The following is a 15550-nucleotide window of genomic DNA, read 5'->3' as shown; positions in this document are numbered from 1 at the left end:
TATAATTTAAGCTATTACATTTGTTTTTGTATTTAAAAAAAAATACACTACATACATTATTATTGTTATAGTGATTTTGTTCAACAATGATTTCAGAGAGTATTTGTAAGCAGGAGAGTATGGAAATTAGCCTGTCTCTCAATGTTATGTATGAAATTCATTTGGACTTTAAGGTAACATTTCATAAAGCAGAAAATGTGTTAATATTCTAAACATCTACTGTATAAAATGAATATACTGTATAAAAAAAACTGTAAAGCCAGTTACAGTAATGTTACATTTTCAGATACAGGAATAGACTAAACAATGTTGGTGGCATGTTATGTCTAGTGGATACCATTAAGGACCAATAATGGTAACTTTTATGGTTGTAATGGTTAGTTGAAAATGGTGTTGTAGTGGAAACCTTTAAAATTTTCGTGATGGTTTCTATTGTTGCTGTTTATCCCCAGCAGGGTATGCATGTCATGCTAGAGTTATATATATATATATATATATATATATATATATATATATATATATATATATATATATATATGTAGTGTGTGTGTATATATATATATATATATATATATATATATATATATATATATAGAGAGAGAGAGAGAGAGAGAGAGAGAGAGAGAGAGAGAGAGAGAGAGACTTACAGGCAGACAAATTACAGACAAAAACCCAAGTACTCATACACCTAATTTGCCACAATGTCTGTAACAGGATAGCGTCAACATTTAAAGATGTTAATGAATATAAATGGTACAATCTAATTTCCAGTCACGTCAAAATTTTGGGTTATAGTTTTTTTTTTTTCTTCTTTCCCTATCTCCATAAAGACCCCTTTCAAAGGTCACCGTTTCCGTGAAAACTTCTCACAATAACGTGTTCCCACTCGCTTGAATGTTTTCACATTAGTACCAGCGGAATGCTGTCGACTTTCTGCCAGGCAATGTATAAGACAGCCTTCATAGAAGACCCACGAAGGCGTCCTTTTTGACCCACCAGTATTCCGAAGAACCAAGCTCCTTGTGCTAGGATTGTGGGTCGGTCCCGGCGGTTTGTAGGAGGAGTTTCTGATCTGATCCAATCCTAGTTCAGGAAATGAGATACAGCTAGTTTAGGAGGTGGGATTTGTTGCAAAACGGGTGGGGAAAGTAGCGCCCCAGAGGGTGGTGATGTGAGTATGGAGAGCAGGAACAGGGGATCAGCCTGTTGGATCGGGATGACAGCTGATCCCTGTGCAACGCAGAAGCCAAACTCAGGGACTCATCTGCAGCGGCTGAACACATCGCTGACACGACTGCAAAGATTTTCCACTACTTAACTGTTCCAGACTTGATTTATGAATGGAAGAAAGCGGCAAGCGATCAAACTGTAAATAAGTGGAAAGTGGACTTTCACGAAGCCCACCAGCAAACCAAACCAAACCAAAACACCCTGCCTATACCCAGGTCCTTCTTTATCACACAGGTAAGTGGAACTCAATAGTGACAGTGTGTGTATAATGACCTGTTGTTAATAGCTCATAGTGACCAGGTCCTAAGTTTTTATTTTTTTTATTTAATTTTTTTTTTTTTAACTCGGACCGTTACAGCTCTGAGTTGGCCCATATCACTGTCCACAGCTAACAGCTACCAGTCTTTGATAACAGCTACTATTATAGTGTTTTATCATATCTCTACAAATATTTGTTCATGAGCATATTCATACTGTAGCCTAAACACACACAGGGAGCAGTTGATCTCATGACCTGCTCTTATGCACCAGAAATCTCTGCTTTCACTTGTAGTAACGCGACGTGCATTTCAATCACTTCTAGCTGTTTTTCTGTGCAGACAAGACTGGGGAAAAAGGAACAGTTTGTTTAACCCCAAACCCAAAACCATACTGATTATCACTGCTTCCAAACTCCCTGCTGATTGAAAAAAAAAAAAAAGCAATAGAAACCATCACAGAAATCCTAATGTTATACAATAGACATAACATGGCACAAACAGAAGGCAATAAATAACCAGTAGAGACCCACAAGGACCATTACAGTTTCCATTAAAAACCAATACAATTCCCATTATAACCACTAAACCCATTACAAATTCTATAAGGGTTTCTGTTGTTTTTTGTTTTTTTTGGTCTTTGAGCATTATGGAAATTCTTAATTTACTAAAACCTCTACTATAGCTGCTGCTTTTTCCTTACACAAACATTATGGGCTATGTGTTTTGTGTGTGTGTGTGTGTGTGTGTGTGTGATGGTGGTGGTAGTGGTCAGATGTTGCTGCTGCTCACCTGCCACATGGCAGTTGGTGACAGTTGACTCGCCACTTGATGTCTTTGCCAAGAGGACCATTACTTCAGTGCGCCTCTGAGCAGTGTTCGAGGACATCCTTCTTATAATTGTGCTATCAAGATCTGTGCCATGTCCTGGTTCTTAAACATGTAGTGGCAAATGATGTCAGAATTTTTATTTATGTTCATTCAGCAATTCACAGTTGAGCGAAACAGATGAGGGTTAAAAGTCCTGCTCAAGATACCAGACGTTGTTCTCTGGTAGTTTTTAGATTCGAACATGTGACCTTCTGATTACAAGCTCATAACTGTAATCACTGAGCCACCACCGGACTGCACCAGATAATAATTATGTGTAGAATAAAGTTGCGTTTTGTTTATCGGCACAAAAACAATGGACACGTGAAAAACAATATTGCCTCGTAGTATACTTGCTGTGTAGTTCCTAATGCTGAGGTGATTCGGTCGATACACTACAATGATGATTTTATTAAATCTCTCAGACATGTGATTCAAAGTATTATTTTGGGTTGGGGTGACAACTGAACTGTAATTCAGAATTACTGAATGTTACAATGTCTCTGAACTAATTTTCACTCCAGTTTTCCTCTAGGACATTTTCGGGTTGCATTTCAACTACAACTTCACAACTTATCAGCTCTTACATAAAGAGTAGCTTTCCGTAAAAGAACAAAACTGTACCCATGGATGTTGAATGATGGGTTAATGTAAAATATGTATTAATATCCCTTGTCTAATACATCTCTCAAATATATAGTTCCTTGTTCCCTTTGAGAAAGCCCTCATTCTCAGTAACATGCGCAATGCTTTTTGACAGTCATGGAGATCTATTAATTTCAGTCTGGTATTAATGCCTTAAATAAACATCACTTCCTCTTGCAGCACTTGTCTTATGAATTTGCAGCTCACCACTGTGTGACATACCATGTAGAGAGAAAGTGAAACCTTATTCTTTGATCCAAGTAGCAAAAATCTACTCTGAAACGTTTGTTATTTGAGCGTTGTTTGAACTCTTATTTTCATTGATCGGATGTTAGTTGCTTGTCAAAATTGAAACCTTTTCCCATGTAAATGTTTTCTTTCTGTCGCAGCTTGATGTGGAATTTTCACGAGTTTATGTAACTACTTTTCTAGTTGTTTGTTTTTTGTATTTTTTTCAGACTGGCATTTTTTTCAACTAGACCCTTGACTCTCATTGTTTGGATATTTTAGAAAATAGCCTCCACATCACCTGCAGAGAAAGAGTTAGTACTCTCACGTCTCACTCTATTACTTATCAGTTTCTCCATTTTCAACTCAGTAAATGGTAAATGGTCGGCACTTATATAGCGCTTTTTTAACGATTTTAATAGCTTTTTTTCTTAGTGGTTCTACAAAGTGGTTTACACTGGTTCTCATTCACCCATTCACACACACACAGCAATGGTAGCAGAGCTGCCATGCGAAGGCGCTTGCGATTGGGAGCAACTTAGGGTTCAGTGTCCTGCCCAAGGACACTTTGGCATGTGGAGTCATGGGGGTCGAACCACCAACCCGACGATTAGTGGACAAACCGCTCTACCACCTGAGCCATAGCCGGCCAATCCACTGAGTCAGGATGCGCAGGCTGAGGACTGAACACAGAAACCATACTACACAGACCTTGTACAGGCGGAAATGAATGGTGTCCATTTGTCATCACTTCATTACGGAATCTAGTCCACTGTAAAATTCCTAGTGTATTATCCTTCCTACTGGGATTGTTAGATCCCTGATGTGGGAGCCCTTATACACTCCCTCCAGGATTTCACGATTTTGAGATTGCAGAAATCGATGCAAAATCAAGCAAAAATCCTCAGTATTCCGAGGAGCTTGCAATTTATCAAACTTACCAAAGATTTTCCACAGATTTGGGCCATGGTGCATCATGAGATGTCATCACAACGTGCATTTGGTCAAAGCCCTCTTCGATTCACGTGCGTCAAACATGAGTACAGCAAAAAGTGAAAGACTGAAATTTCGTGCAATTGCGATTTTTCCAATTCAAGTAGTTTTCCGCAAAAAAAACACCTCTGCGCATTGCAGCACCAATTTTGGAAAAAGTTGCAGCAATATCAAGCATTTTTGGCCTCGACAATCACAGAAAAATCCTGTTCGGACTGCTTATATTGTGTCATGGCACTGTGGGTGCTGTTTTGCTGGGAGCTCATAACTTCACAACCTTTCTGAAAGGAGCAAGGTGCCTTCATCCACCATGTTTCCTTAAGAGCACATGTTGCATCTTTGTGAGCTCCTTTCTTTAAACTGGGTGCTGGATGTCATCACCTTGGCCTACATGTGGGCTGCATACTTGGTACCCATCATGGGCACTCCTCTTGGCCATTATGTAAAGGTGTGCTGTTCCTGGACATCTACACTGCTGCCACCTTTCCGGTTGGTTCTTCTTTGTGCTATCTGGGTGATATTCAGCACATTATGAAGGTTCAAATACAATGCTAGTTACATATGTAACTGTGGATCTATGAACACCGAAAATCATCAGGGTTCTCTGTTAATCATTACCAGCACAGATCCAGTGGGAACTCCGCAAGAATGTGTGATGATGTTCCTTATATCACATACAATGTCATATGATCACATTGTGACTTTTTTGAGGTTTTGTCTGGTGGTAATCTGATAGTCACAGAATCACAGTTACATGTATAATAGCGTTAAATGACGTGTCCAAACAAAAAAAAGTCTATAATAGAGCTTTTTGACTAATACAGATATGTTACCTGGACTCTCATGCAAAAGGACTGCAGATGTATGGGAGTCTGGATAGGAACACAGAGGTCAGTGTTCCCATTATTACAACTTATTGATTGGAATTTCCATTTCTCAAACATGTCTTACAGAACAGCAGTCCAATGTTGCATTAAATTCATTTGAGATTTTAGTCTGAAGTGATGGGTAGTGTCTAGTGTCCTCATTAAGAGGCTACTGCACATTCGTGGCTGTGTGCCATAACTGAGGGAGCGAAGGCAACAGGCTCTCATGATTACAGATTTGTGAGTAAGGAAGATTAGCAGTCATCACTTTTCCCATTACAACATGTCAAGGAAATTCAATAAAAAATGCACTGAATCGTTACAATTCATAGGGAGTTTTAAACAGCTTTCCAAATACCACTCAGGCTCCATAGTACTCCATCTCTGTCAAAATTATTGCACTGGGGAAATACTCCACCCCTCCATTCACTTGCTGTGGATTTCCCTGCAAAAACTCCCCTCTGCCTTGACCAACTCCTCTTTCCCTTCTGAATGATGTCAGTACCGAGACTCGGCATGTTGGTGAGGAATTGTGGAATGAAGAAGAATGAAGTTTTTTGAGAAGGAGAAATAACTGCAGGGTAGGTTACAGATATAAAGAGTGTATTTGTTTTTCAGAGTTGTGTAGTATTACAGGAAATACAAGAAAGAGAACAGAGAAAATAAAAGGAGAAGTGAGGAATGTGGCGAGTACCTACGTCCGTTGTATAAACCATGTTTCTTGGTAAAGATTTTGCTGAGTACTTTTTAGCAACTCCAGTCTGTGATTCAGAGGTTCTACATGTTGACGTGAACACTGCCCAAACATATTTGGAGCTTCACAAGAGTGTTAAAAATCTTCAACTATATATGGTAAGGTCCCAATGCATTGAGATCAGTGAGAAATCTTTAAAATCCTAGATATATGAAACTGATGTTTTATCCACTTAACATCTATTTTTACTTAACAGTAAAAAAAAAAATCAGCCTTTTTTTTTTGCTTCTGTGCCTATCTTTGTTTTGTTTTTGTTTTTTTGTTTTTAACTTAATAAATCGAGAACTTTTATTTCAAACAGCTGTTGCCTTCTTCCACCATATGTCATGTGTAGAAAAGTAAAAGAGACGCTGGTTTATTGATCTGGAATGATACGCTGCCCCACCTGCTAGAACTTGTTTTGTGAAATGAAAGCGTTTTACTGGAGGCAGCATTCCTAGGCATCACACTGTCAGTAAGCATAATATCTTCACAGTAAACAGAGAGAGTTAATAATAAAAATAATAATAATTATTATTATTTTTATTTTTATTTATTTATGTATTTATTTATTTAATTAATTATTTTAACACACACGACAAAAACATGAAACAATAAGGACGTTTCCAGCTCTGAATACATGCTTGCTGCAGCTATAATGGAGATGTGCAGTGAGTGTGTCCCTCATTGTTGGTTAGCAATCAGTCCTGTTCAATAAATAAAAGCAGACAGTCAGCAGATCAAGTTTCAGGCCCGTGTGCCACATCCCTTCCTGCCTGACAGACATAGAGCTGGAGTATGAGGGAAGAATAGAGAGAGAGAGAGAGAGAGAGAAATGGGAGGGTTAAAAGAAATCTAAATAGAGATGTGGAGGTATGTTTGGGTTTGTGTACAGGAAGGATGTTTTCTGTTTCAATTTCAACAGCACTAGAAAACAGGAATGACTTAACGTTGAATAGGGAAACCATAAACAGTTGAAGAGTGAAGACTTGTGGATTGTGGTACATGGTTCTATGTAAATTTGCTGTGAAATCTGATTCATTGTGCAGTATCATTATGCAAATGAATGCACTGGCAATGTTGTAAGGGTCAGCACTGTCTGTTTGTTCTGCAGACTGACCCACACAGTTTATTCTAACATCACCTTCATATAATGTCAGAAAAAAACAGCATGTTAAATGATTTCCTCAAGAACTTTTTAATATCTTTAGATATTTACCTGAGATATCCAGAACGTTACTCTTCACCCATAATCAAACACAAACCCATAGAAACACCAGAGAAACACCTACTGACTAAGGCTTACAATGTGGTGGCATATGGTGATAATATTTGCATGTGTACACATGCTGTTAGTAAAGGGAATGGGAGTTGTGGGAAGTAGGATATGGTGGCTCGCTTGACAGACAGACACACACACACACAAACACACACACACACACACACACACACACATACATGAACTGTCTTAAAAGCTGCAGCGGAAGCAAAACCAACCCAAATGAAGAATCATAATGATCTACAGGATCTGGTACCTATCAGATCTGGAGTGCCTGCATTGTAGTACTTATTTACATGGATAAATAAAGTAATAATAAAATAGTTTCCATTATGACTAGGTGGTAACTAATAATCATAGCATACCCAAGTTATCAGTCACATCTGCTCACGAATTGTGGATCTGGTGAAAAAAGCAGCTGACTTTGATGTAATCAAAAGTGTAGGGGGAGAACAAGATGCTTAAAAAAGCAAGAGAGGCGTCGTTTCTATTTCTGAAACTTGAAAAAATATTCAACCCTGTGCTGGATTTTTGGACGAGCAAAGCCGAGTAAATTATATGATTGCGTTATGAAGTAATTTAGATAATTATGCAAGCTAAAAAAAGTCTTTTTGTATAATCCGTTTGTTTTCCATACCACTTATCCTACACAGGGTTGCGGGGGAGCCTGGAGCCTAGCCCAGGGAACTCCGGGTACGAGGCGGCAAACACCATGGATGGGGCGCCAACACATCACAGGGCACAATCGCACACAAATTCACACATTGCGGACCATTTGGAAATGCCAATCAGTCTACAATGCATGTCTTTTGCCTTGGGGAGGAAACTGGAGTACCTGGAGGAAACACATGAAGCATAGGGAGAGCATGCAAACTCCAAAAACACAGGTTGAAGGCGGGATTTGAAATCACAACTCTGGAGATGCAAGGCAATAATTTAATCAAAGATAATAATCTGGAAATTCGATGTCCTTCAAATGTAATATTACACCAAATTGTTAGGTACGTTTTAGACAGGATCATCCTTATTTAGATTGACATCAGGTGCAGGGTGTGTTCATTAATCGTATTTAAATATGTTGTTTGTTTGTTTGTTTTTCAAACTGGTCAAATGTGTACTGATGTGTACTTGTGTAATTTTTTGCATCTAAACAATTTTGTGAAATCTACAAAGGCTCTGAACAGCATACTTATATAGAACATACTTTGAAACCTTACAAATCAAATATTATCTAGATCCCTGCATTCAGTGATATTACATCATACAGTACTAAGGGGCAGGGGCATTGCTGACAGCACAGCTGTGTCTTTGTCCTTTTGTATATGTGTGTGTGTGTGAACACAGATAACTCTCAGAATAGACACACTGGTGGAGAGAGCATGAGGCCTGTGTTTGTAAAGCTGTCTGTCATTCTACTGACACTTTCACCCTGCTGCCAATTGGCAAGAGACAAACAGACTCATTATTTATCTCAGTAGTACAGACTTACAGAACATACAACTGAGCGGTTGAGGGTTAAGGGCTTTGCCCAGCAGGGGCAGCTTGGCAGTGCTGGGATTTGAACTCTAAGCCTTATCCACTGAGCTAACACTGCCCTACCATGAGCCACCAGTTCCTTCCCTTTCACCTGTCACCCCAGAGCTTGATGTTACTTCCAATACACTCTGTTTCATTTACTCTACCACTCTTGATTTAATGTTTGGTGTCCCATTTGTTTCCTTACAGAATAACACTTTTCCTGATAAGTGCCTGATAAATCATTGTGCCATCCATCAAATGTGACATCATATCGTGCAGCATGCTGTGCATTTAATATCATTATTGCTTGTAGTTCATTATTTGTACACTGATCTATTTTTACACTTTGCCCTTGTATTAACTTCTGTGTGTTGACTGAATTTCAGGAGCAATGATACTGTATTTAAGTAGGAATTCTCAGTTATTGTTCGATCCCAAAGGACATCTTGAGTGCAAAGCTCTCTCTGCCTCTCTCTCTCTCTCTCTCTCTCTCTCTCTCTCTCTCTCTCTCTCTCTCTCTCTCTCTCGGGCTTGCTACTTGTCTTCTTAGCTACATGCAGGTGTCTGTTGACAAAAGCTTCCTGATCTCCTGATGTCTTCACCGCTAGGCTTCAAAGCGCATTTAATCTGGATTACTCTCTTTATACACTATTTCTTGCACCCACCTTCTGTTGTTATTTATTTTTTTAAATAGGTGTTTATCATTATTTCGGTTGCTCAACACATTCATCCACAAACATTCATGGGCACACACACACACACACACACACACACACACACACACACACACACACACACACACACACACACACACACACACACACACACACACACATATATACACACACACACACACAGAATGTGCGCTACCACTCTCTCAGTGGGACCATATGCCACTGAGCTCTTTTCTCTGTAAGGTCTGCAGCTGTGTGCCAGTACATCCGTGTCCTTCACTCTCTACTCTTGACTAGTGGAGCATAAACAACGGCATTGTTTATAAAGGCCAGCTTCACAAATACAGTAATACTTGGGCTCTAAATAAAATTACTAACTATGGAGTAGCTGCTTAGCCTTAGTGCAACCTCGAGCTGGGTTTCTGTTTTAGTTATGACCGAGGATGAATTACATTTTGTATTTTTTTTTTTTGTTGAACAAACTACTAGGATGAGAGCTAGTATATGCACATAATTCTGTAGAACCTTTATAGTTTATGTACATATTCAGAGTATTAATGTCTCTATAAATGAATATACACTTTATGGGAAAAAGTTTATGGACACCTGACTCTCACACCCATATGTGCTTGTTGAACATGAATTCCACATTTAGTCCCCCTTTGTTGGTATAATAACCTCCACACATCTGGGAAGGGTTTCCACTAGATTTTGGAGTGTGGCTGTGTGGGATTTGTTCATTCAGATACAAGATCTTTAGTGAGGTCAGGCACTGGTGTCAGGTGAGGAGGCCTGGGGTGCAGTCAATATTCCAGTTCATCCCAAAGGTGTTCAGTGGGGTTGAGGTCAGGGCTCTGTGCAGGACACTGGAGTTCAACCACTCCAACTTTGGCAAACCATGTCTTCACTTTGTGCACAGGGGTATTGTCGTGCTGCATCAGGGTTGAGCCCTTGAGGCTCAGCGAAAGGAAATTGTAATGTTACAGCATTCAAAGACATTATGTGTGCATCCAACTTTGGGGAAGAATCACATATGGGTGTGATGGTCAGGTGTCCACAGACTTTTTGTTATTTATTTATTTATTGAGATGTATACTTTTGTAGAAATATATCTTTTATAATATGCAACGTAAATGAAATGTTTTCTGTTGATATGCAAAACTATGATTAAACGATTATGTTCTTAAATAGTTGTGAATTCAGTATAACCATCATTGCATTGCTGGCAGGGGTGGGTCTTATCAGTTATCTTCTCCCTGTTTAAACTTGCACGGCTATCCATACGCAATTTTCTCCATGTGTATGAGCAAAGCTAATGACTGTCCTATACGGAAATGACGTTTTATACAACAACTGAGTCACTGGTGATTAATAAGACACGTCCAGTCTGACACATCTACCATGAATGTCTGTCTGTTAACTGCTCTGATATAATCTAGCCATGATCAGTCAGAAATCTGCTCAGCACTTTGTCTGTCCACACATACTAACATCCACAGACAAAACATAGAGGTGCTGGATGTCAGACCTATAGATCTGCCCGACACAAAAATCTTCTCCAAATGCTTGGAGACATCATATACATAGTGCCACTAGAGCTGCAGTAGATCCTACACAATCTATTATGTTACAGTAAGACATCTCTCAGTGTCTTTTAGTGAGCAAGTATAGTTGTAGTGAGTCCAACTATTTAAAATGGATGTATTAACAAGCAGCCTTAAATGTCAAAAAAATCTGATCCTTATACGTAGAGAGCACTGAGCGCAAGGACATAGATTTGGTTATAACAAAATGAAAAAAAAGCAACAAAACAATTATATACCCCAAACAATTCAGCTTGCTCTGTTATGGTATTTTACATAAAAAAAACAAGTTAGTTGCTAAGCTATTGTAAAACCCAGGAGAAATATCGGTTTATTTTTTGCTCTGCTTCAGTCCGTGATCCCACTTCTGTCTTTGTTTCAATTTGGTTACTACTAGAAACCTGCTGGTTGCATTAGATGTCAAAGTTAGATGTTTGCTACAGTAATTAGCCTAACAGTCATGTGTCATGAATTTTCTATCTTATGTTAACTAGCTAGTCCTAAGGTCTCTACTAATACTCTTACTGGAAAATTCAGCTAGCCATTTATTTTAATTAATTGGCTTTATTGAATTGTATTTGTAACATTTTTGGTAGCATGATGCTATAAGAGTTCACAAAGCCATATTCATCTGATCAATGCAGATCAGATTGTTAGAACTAGTAGCTAGTAGACTAGTAAACACCTAGTCACTAGCTACATTTGTAGAACAGGACTGTCCATACTAATTTAGTGAAGGAACAGTGGTAAATATTTTAACAACTTCTTATTATTCAAATTATGATATATACACAGCTTGACATTTTGTGCCAAACGTCTCATAATATTCAGATTTTTCTATTCAGTAGCGCTCTCTCTCTCGTCTGTCTGTTTGTCCGTGCTAATATATTTCTCTATGAAGTGGAGAAGGGAAGACATTATTCCTTTTTGGGAAGTAAACAGAGTTTCCAGTTATTATTATGGTGTGTATATCAGTTTAAATATTGGTATTCAGTATTCCTTTGAGATTGATATTAACATGTCTGTACAATCCATATCCAAATCTACACCCATTTCTGGATCTACTTTACTTGACGTTAGAAGCATTAAAAACAATCCAATCATGCCATCGGCATTACATAAGGGTGTGCTCATGTTTTGTGCATGTTTAATGTTCTTGATGATGTGTAATCATGAAATAGCTTCATTCTTTGAGTTTTATGTCATTTTTTATTAGAAGTAAATATAATGATAGAATAAGTTATGAAGATGTGACAGTAAGGGTGTGTGTATTATTGGCTCAACACTTTACTGGCTCTAGTGCCTGATGAGGTTGTGTGCTACATCTCCTGTGTGAAGAGTTGGTACTTGCCCACAACCTGTTATAACTGTCAACATTCCTGTAGTAACAGACTCTCTATCTAGAAGTGGTGCCACTTCAGCTGCCTGTCTCAAAGATGATTTTTTGTTTTGTTTTTGAATATAAATTCAAATTTGTGACATTGATTTTATTGGGGGGTTTTTTCTCTCTATTTTTTAAGCTGTTTAAATTGTGTATTTGGAGGTTTCTATTTGACCATGGAAACAGCATTTTTCATAACAGACTATTTAGCTTTCTAAACTGATCTGCCAACATGCACACATTTACATGCAGTTAGACACACCTTATGGTTTATGAAGGTGACTCACACCCTGCTCTGACCCCCACGGAGGGATCACCTATCATCCATTGACCAGATGCCTGGGTTTTTCTCTGCTGCCTCAGTGAAAAACCAAGCAACACACACACACACACATGCACACACCAGACAGAGAGGCCTTTGAGTCTGTGAAACATGTGCCTCCCCTTCTCTCCTTTCCTTCTTTATCACTCTTAAGCCCTCCTTTTCCCATACTCTCACACTATTATTTATTTCCTATTCACTCTACATACGTCTAATTAATGGAGTAAGTAACTATATACTTGTTTGTCATGTACTTCCACACAATCGCAGTACAGGAGACTGGAAGAACTTGGTCATATTGGCCAAGAAATGTCCTCCATAAACACTTTCAGATGCTTACACAAATGCACATTGACCCTCTCTCTCTTTCTCTCTCTCTCTCTCTCTCTCTCTCTCTCTCTCTCTCTCTCTCTCTCTCTCTCTGTTTAAACACTGCCTCACCCTGGGCTGTATGACTCAGCCAATGTGTTTCTTCTGTGATCCACCCAGTTAAGACACGTCTGAATAATTAAATACATTTCAGAGAGTTTATGGACGTGCTTACCATGTGGGAAAGCCTGTAAGGATTAACCGCGGTTCTCCCCTCCTAAACTAAGATTATTTGATAATAAAGAATGGCATTTTTTTTTATTAATTTGCTGTACTTAGAGTGAATTCTTTTTTTTTTCGTTTGGATTTCACACCCATTTATTTGTATCTTACAGCTGTTTCGATGTCATCACTAGTGTATGTGCAGTGACTGTTGCCAGAGTGAGACATCTAGTGGTGACATCTATAATTACATTGAACCCTGATTTTATTTGGGCTGATCTCCCTGTCTCGCTCTTCTCTCTCAGGTAATGAGTGAACATGGAGGCAGGCTCTGTGGTGCGTGCCGTGTTTGAGTTCCTGCCCAGTGTCTCAGAGGAGCTTCCTCTCTTTGCCGGTGATGTTGTTGAAGTCCTTAGCGTAGTGGATGAGTTTTGGTTGCTCGGGATCAAAGATGGAGTCTCAGGTAAAGATCCATGTCTTGAATCATAATCTCTCTTTATTTGTTAGGTATATGCCAGGACATTTGGAAACAATGTTTACTGATACAGGCTTCAAATTAAACATTAAGGGAAAAAAAATACCATCAGTCAAAAAAAACAATGATGAAGGTTACATACAAGATACATACAGATTTTCCATACATCTATAAGAAAAGCTGCATAATATTGACAAAAATAGGATATTTCAAATATATTGTTACACGTTATTGCAAAAAAGGCCTTGACATATATAAAAACATCTGCCTAATGAGGTGACGTGCCAATGTTTATGGTAAGCCTAAATTTTTAAAATGAAATCAGTGGCACACCCAGAAAAATCTGTGTGAATCCCTTAAGACCGATTACAGTACACATTAATATGTGGTTTGAGTTCTCATTTGCATTGTCAACACTTCTGAAAAGGATAATATTCTGATAACATTTATCAAACATTGTGTTGTATAGCCCTGCTCACAAGTGTGGGTATATAACAGCATGTACACTGAATAACTGGACAATTTTTAAATATGTTGTGTGGTGACTAAGTGATATTTTATCTATATTTATGTGAACTGCCTTAGTGATTAGCACGTTTTCCTCGCAACTTTGGGGTTTGGGGGTACGAGTCCCGTCTCCGCCCTGTGTGCGTGGAGTTTGCATGTTCTCCCCAGGCTTTGGAGGGTTCCTCTGGGAAATCCAGTCCCCCCCAAGTCCAGAGAAATTCTCTGTAGGCTGATTGCCATCTCTAAATTGTCCATAGTTCCCTGGGATAGGCTCCGGGCTCCCCACGACCCTGTGTAGGATAAATAGTATGGAAAATGGATGGATGGATGGTTACTGCAATTCTTAGCATTAAATGCATGTAAAATAATAATATAACTTCCCCAGACTCACTTGATTTTCTCTGTTGTTTTTCAGGTCAGTTTCCTAGCACCTTTGTTGAATCTGTCACTGTTCCCCCTACGAAAGCAGGAGAGCAACTCTATGTGTGTATCAGTGACTTCAACTCCTCTGAGCCAGACAGCCTGCCCCTGAAGAGAGGTAAATCTGCCACCAGGCCAAATATGAAATGTGTGCTGTCTCTTAGTGATGATCTTTACAGCAATTATGAGTGGTGGAGATGTTTTAATGATCTTCTCTGTTCCTGTATGTTATCTGTGTCCCTCTCTCTCAGCATAAAGTGTACTCATTCAGAAAGTCATAATGTCCCAATTAAGAGGTAACCTCTTAGGTTTAGTCCTATTGTAGGTCATTCTTCTAGTAACATTTTTCTGATATCCTCTTGATGTCTAAAGAATTCCTCAGTTTTTACACTTCTCTGACCTTAGATGTAAAGGAATTGTATAGAAAACTGAAATGTTTCAACTGTGATTGTGGGTAAACATGTATTGTTAGATACATATTTCTGCCTCTACCTGCATGCATTGGTGGAATCAACACTCTAGGCCTGGTGTTCCCAAACGTTTTGACCAAATGACCCCAGATTTACAATAAACAACACCAGTAACGTATGTATGTGTAACCTAAGTAATAAGAATACTCCTTGCACTGGCTTACCAGTCAGTTCCTCCAGGATTTTGCGATCACAGAATTTAATGCAAAATCAAGCAAGCGGTGCAATATTTGGAAGAACTTGCAATTTTTCCAAATTACTGCAGATTTTTCACAGCTTTGAGCCAAGACGTTTCATATGATGTCATCACAGTGCACATTCAGCCAAAGCCCTCTTCGATCCTCTGCATTGAACATGAGTACAGCTAAAAGGTCTCATTTACTAACAAACTTCACAGTGAAAGACTGTGCAAAACAGTTTGGTGCAGTTTTGCCAATTGAAATACTTTTCCACAAAACAAAAGCACAAATAACTCTGCAAGTCTCAAATTTGGAAAAAAAGCTACACTTTGTTATTGGCTTCAACAATCACAAACAACTCAGCAAAATCCCATACGGACTGACCAGTC

General features: G+C 38.8%; 1 protein-coding gene across 2 annotated transcripts in view; it reads left to right on the top strand.

The window, feature by feature from the left end:
• Positions 1-1148: 1148 nt before the first annotated feature.
• The window catches only part of dnmbp (dynamin binding protein), a 40143-nt gene continuing 25741 nt past the window's right edge, over positions 1149-15550 (top strand). For both annotated transcript variants that reach the window (XM_017483158.3, XM_017483157.3), the window contains exons 1-3: positions 1149-1464; positions 13416-13573; positions 14508-14630. In XM_017483158.3, the coding sequence (XP_017338647.1) occupies positions 13429-13573; positions 14508-14630 (268 nt within the window). In that variant the 5' untranslated portion in view covers positions 1149-1464; positions 13416-13428. The remainder of the gene's footprint in view (positions 1465-13415; positions 13574-14507; positions 14631-15550) is intronic.

This window comes from Ictalurus punctatus, chromosome 13, assembly GCF_001660625.3.
Source record: "Ictalurus punctatus breed USDA103 chromosome 13, Coco_2.0, whole genome shotgun sequence".
Lineage (NCBI taxonomy): Eukaryota > Metazoa > Chordata > Actinopteri > Siluriformes > Ictaluridae > Ictalurus > Ictalurus punctatus.
This window is presented reverse-complemented; position numbering and strand designations above follow the sequence as displayed.